We start from the raw sequence: 5,000 nt of genomic DNA, 5'->3' as shown, positions 1-5,000 counted from the left end.
AGAGATAATGCTGTTGAATTTGTGTGTAAGGTTCAGTTAAAGCATAAGAGGCAGGGACTGTTATGTATTATTTCTTCAGTCACTGCGTTTTAATTTCTATCATATATATATATATATATATATATATATATATATATATATATATATATATATATATATATATATTCATATGTATACATATATATATATATATATATATATATATATATATATATATATATATAAATATATATATATATATATATATATTTATATATATATATATATATATATATATATATATATATATATATATAAATATATATATATATATATATATATATATATTATATATATATATATATATATATATATATATATATATATATATATATATATATATATATATATATATATATATATTCATATATATACATATACATGTACATATATGTATATATACATTATCTATGAATATGTATATATATATATATATATATATATATATATATATATATATATATATATATATATATATATATATATATATACATTATGCAAATGATTATACTTACAAGGCATCAAAAAACAGAATAAAAAATCTTTAATAAAAAGCTAGTGTCAATATAGTAAACCTTCAATTATCCGGAAACAAAAATGTTCATTACTAATCTTATTCTCCCCTTTTCTCTACAGCTCCAAGTCCAAAGCCTCTGAGAAGCATTCGACCTCAAGTGTGGAGACCAGCTCCCTCCTCTCCTCCCTGGCTGACTCCAATTACTCCTCCATGTCAGAGTATAGTGGGAGGTCATCACCTACAGTGTCATATCAGGTTAGAGGGGAAGAGGGGAATTGTATTTGATAGCAACAACTTAAAATCTAGATATAATTCATTTGTGTACAGAAATGGGAATGTTGTAGTTTATATATGAAATATCTGTTTTGATGTTGTTACTCTTTTTAAAATATTTTATTTTGATTGTTCATTACTTCACGTGTAGTTTATTTATTCCCTCATATCCTATCCTCACTGGGCGTTTTTTCCCTGTTGTAGCCCTTGGCTTTATAGCATCTTGCTTTTCCAACTAGGGTTGTAGATTAGATGTAATAATAATAATAATAATAATAATAATAATAATAATAATGTTCTTTGTTACAACAAGTTTTGTAAGTTTCACCAATTTTCATACTACATTCTAAGTAGGGATACCTTAACGTGGTGCAATGGTTTTTATATTGCCATGATCAGTAATTTTTTACTATTCAGGGCCACCCATACTGGGTTGGTTTGCTGCAAGCAATCAGAATAATGTCTAGCACTCACCAATCAGCAGAGACCAGCGAGGTCATGAAAAATGGCTAAACCATAGACACGAATAAGGATATGCCCGGGGACTTTGTCCTGCAGCGGACTAGAAATGGATGCATATATTTTTGTTGTTGTTGTAGTATTTATTTGGTAGCCTATTTGGACAGTCAGAAGATTTGTTGATCTGTGTTCTGTTTGAATCAAGAGTCTTTTATAAACTTCTATAATTATCTTTTTTATTGTTGTTTCCTTTGATTTTCATCAATTTAGTTTATTTCTTTCTCTCTCTTACTTTTTGTCAAGTGTCTTTGTTATCTCTCTACCCATATACTGGTGTTCTTATAGATGACAGTTGAAAGAACAGCTCTCTGAGCTACTATTTTTTTTTCAAGTCAATATTGTTTTCCACTGTCTTTGATTAGAGTTCTCTTGCTTGAGGGTACAATCTGGCATGATTTTCTACTTTATTTCTCTTCTTCCTATTTTTTTTTTTATAGTTTATATATGAAAAATCTAATTCAATGTTATTACTGTTCTTAGATTATTTTATTTTGATTGTTTATTACTTCTCTTGCAGTATATTTCTTTATTTCCTTTCCTCACTGGGCTATTTTTCCTTGTTGGAGCCCTTGGGCTTATAGCACCTTTCTTTTCCAACTAGGGTTGTAGCTTAGCTTCTAATAATGATAATAATAATAACAATAATAATAATAATTATACTACTACTACTACTACTACTACTACTACTACTACTACTACTACTACTACTACAAATAATAATAATAATAATAATAATAATAATAATAATAATAATAATAATAATAATAATAATAGTGTGACCTTTCCTCTTCCTTAGTGATACACATAGTATTTTTCATGTTCCTTAGATAAAATTTTGTCTTCTTATTACAACGACCTCTGCATAGAGTTCTTTTTATCTATGTTACAAAATACTTATATAAATGTCACTTTCTATTTCTACATTACAGAGTAGTGTTGTTGGGAGTGCAGTGAGTGGTGTTCATAGCCCAGTGTGTGAGGAACCAGCAAGTCACTTGACTTTTGGTATACAGTATATTGCTAACACCCATGACGTCAACATCGGAAAGTTGGTCATTACAGTTTTGGTAAATCTCAATCGTATATATTTTTGTTTATTGAAAATTTTATCACAGTTATGTTAAGTCTCAGTTATATATATTTTTGTTTACTGAAAATAATATTTTCATTCGTAAACAAAAATGCGTAAAATATTAATATACACTTAAAAAAGCCCGTAGTTTTAATCGGAAATCATCTGTAAAAATATACTGTTACCAGTCGTATTTCAGTAAAATACAGGCGACCATAATATTTACCCTATTTTGTTATTATCTTTCACGGGCTGGTGACCGTAATATCACTTCTTAACATCAATATATCCGTTTTCAAAACTGTAAATGCCAGGCAACAATTACTCCAGGATTTTTACCGTTTTTAATTTACGGTAAATTTTTGATAGTGTACTTTCTCCCTAGGATGGTTTAGCTCATTGAAATTAACATTTTCTTCGTAAAACGATGTCGTCAATTGAATCCATGTTACGAAGTTGCTACATCCCGAATATGAAAAGAATCCAAGTTACCAAGTTGTAAAGCTCGAATATAAAAATTATTTCCATGATTAAAGACCACGAATATATCGTAAAATAATATCCCAAGAGTTGACTAATTAAAAAATACTCCTCTGGAAATGTATAGAAAGAAGAGGGCTTTAAATTTTAAAAGAATCACTAGTAGGGCTACTTTAAATAAGCGATCTGAAATACCCTATGGTTATTTTCAGTAGGGGCACAATTTCATTGTGTATGGAAAACATTCTAAATAGATTTAATAGATCGAAACAATAACCTTTTGTTGAAGAGTATTGTTGAACGTTTCCGCTCTGAAAAAAAAAAATTTAAGTATTAATTATTATTTCATTCAAAACTTGGTGAGGGGGAATTACTAAACAGTTACCTTTTGTCGAAGAAAATTGTCGAGTGTTCTTCGTTTGGAAAGAAATTTGGATATTGTTTATTTCATTCAAAACTGGTTTAGAGGAATCTTGCTTTTTACAAATTTCAAAGGTTATAACTACGGTCCATTTCAAATGAAAATTAACTAAAACTTATCCCTGGCAACAGAGAAATTTACCTAATACATTTTTTATAATACCTGAGGATCTCCCCTTTATAATAAATATAATAAATATCTCTTTCCTGTCACGCTCAGCGTATTGCCAGACGTATAACTACTCGGTTTCTCCCGGTTTCTTGGCTAGGAGGCATGGCGTGTTGTAGTTAGGAAAGGGGGAGGGGATGAGAAGGGTTGAATCTATGTGCGTGTGCGTACATATCGATCTAGGCATTTAGCAACCATTCTTGGCAGGTCACGTACACTATTTCCTCTTTCCTCACTGGGCTATTTTTTCCTGTTGGAGCCCTTGGGCTTATGGCCTCCTGCTTTTCCAACCACTGTAGGGTTATAATTTAGCTAATAATAATAATAATAATAATAATAATAATAATATATCACCTTCTCCAGGAAGCATCTGGCCTATCAGGAAAGGAATACCTGGGTACCAGCTGTGATGCGTATGTCAAAGTCGTGGTAACCAGAGAACGCAGATCCTTGCGCAAGTTGAAATCACCTCCTCTGTCCGTATTCAGGACGCGTACCATACGCCACTCTCGCTCGCCTGCTTTCAACCAGTCCTTCATCATGGATGCTGATAAGACGCAGCTGAAGGTACTGGAAAGTGGATTTTCAGTTGATGTTTGATAAGGTTTAATCTTGTTTTTTCAAAGTAAATTTCTATTAAACTGTTAAAAATTGACCTTAAAAAAAGGTGAAATCCTGGAATAAATGTTGTCAGGTATTTACCAATTCTCGTTTTCTGTATCAGATTCAATTCTCGTTTTCTATATAAGATTCAAAGAGGAGCGAGATGCGTAAAAGACCTATCATAAACTGTGAAAATTTGCCGTAAAAAACGGTAAAAATCCTGGAATAAATGTTGCCAGTTATTTACCGTTTTATAAACGGATATGTTGACGTAAACGAGTGATATTACGGTCACCAACCCATTAAAGATAATAACAAAGTATGGGAAAATTACGGTCGCCTGTATTTTTCTGAAATACGGCTGAGAACAGTTTATTTTTTACGGAGAAATTACTTTTATTTTAACAATGTAATATCCAGTAGACCATTAATTTCTGCTCCTTTAAGCAGGCTATGCCACGACCCCTAACTAGACCCTGAACCTTATCTTTGTTTTGCCAATGAACCTAAAATTGAACGACTCTTAAACCAATTTTTTTTTTTTTTTTTTTTTTTTTTTTTTTTTTTTTTTTTTTTTGCAGGAACTGGTTGTAAAACTGATCGTCATGGACCAGGATAAATGGGCCAGCCCCTCTAACATCGGAGAAGTGATCCAGCCGCTTCGTGACATCAAGAATCTGGCATCCATAGAACATAGGACGATTCTCAACTATACCTTGGGCGAACCGAAGATAGTTAGTATAACATAAATCTTTTTTTATAGTTTATATATGGAATATATCTTTTAATGTTCTTAATGCTTTTAAAATGTTTTATTTTTATGTTTCCTTATTTCTTTTATCGTTTATTCATTTCCTTGTTTCATTTCCTCACTGGGATATTTTTCCTTGTTGGTCCCTTGGGCTTAT

The 5,000-nt window shown here is 30.7% G+C and overlaps 1 protein-coding gene across 3 annotated transcripts in view; it reads left to right on the top strand.

Moving 5' to 3' along the window:
- The window catches only part of LOC137617946 (synaptotagmin-5-like), an 18,049-nt gene that overhangs the window by 9,461 nt on the left and 3,588 nt on the right, over positions 1-5,000 (top strand). For all 3 annotated transcript variants that reach the window (XM_068347882.1, XM_068347881.1, XM_068347883.1), the window contains exons 4-7: positions 676-811; positions 2,278-2,415; positions 3,853-4,056; positions 4,674-4,826. In XM_068347882.1, the coding sequence (XP_068203983.1) occupies positions 676-811; positions 2,278-2,415; positions 3,853-4,056; positions 4,674-4,826 (631 nt within the window). The remainder of the gene's footprint in view (positions 1-675; positions 812-2,277; positions 2,416-3,852; positions 4,057-4,673; positions 4,827-5,000) is intronic.

This window comes from Palaemon carinicauda, chromosome 24, assembly GCF_036898095.1.
Source record: "Palaemon carinicauda isolate YSFRI2023 chromosome 24, ASM3689809v2, whole genome shotgun sequence".
NCBI classification, from domain to species: Eukaryota; Metazoa; Arthropoda; class Malacostraca; order Decapoda; family Palaemonidae; genus Palaemon; species Palaemon carinicauda.
The sequence above is the reverse complement of the archived record's forward strand: the minus strand, read 5'-3'. Positions and strand labels throughout refer to the sequence as shown.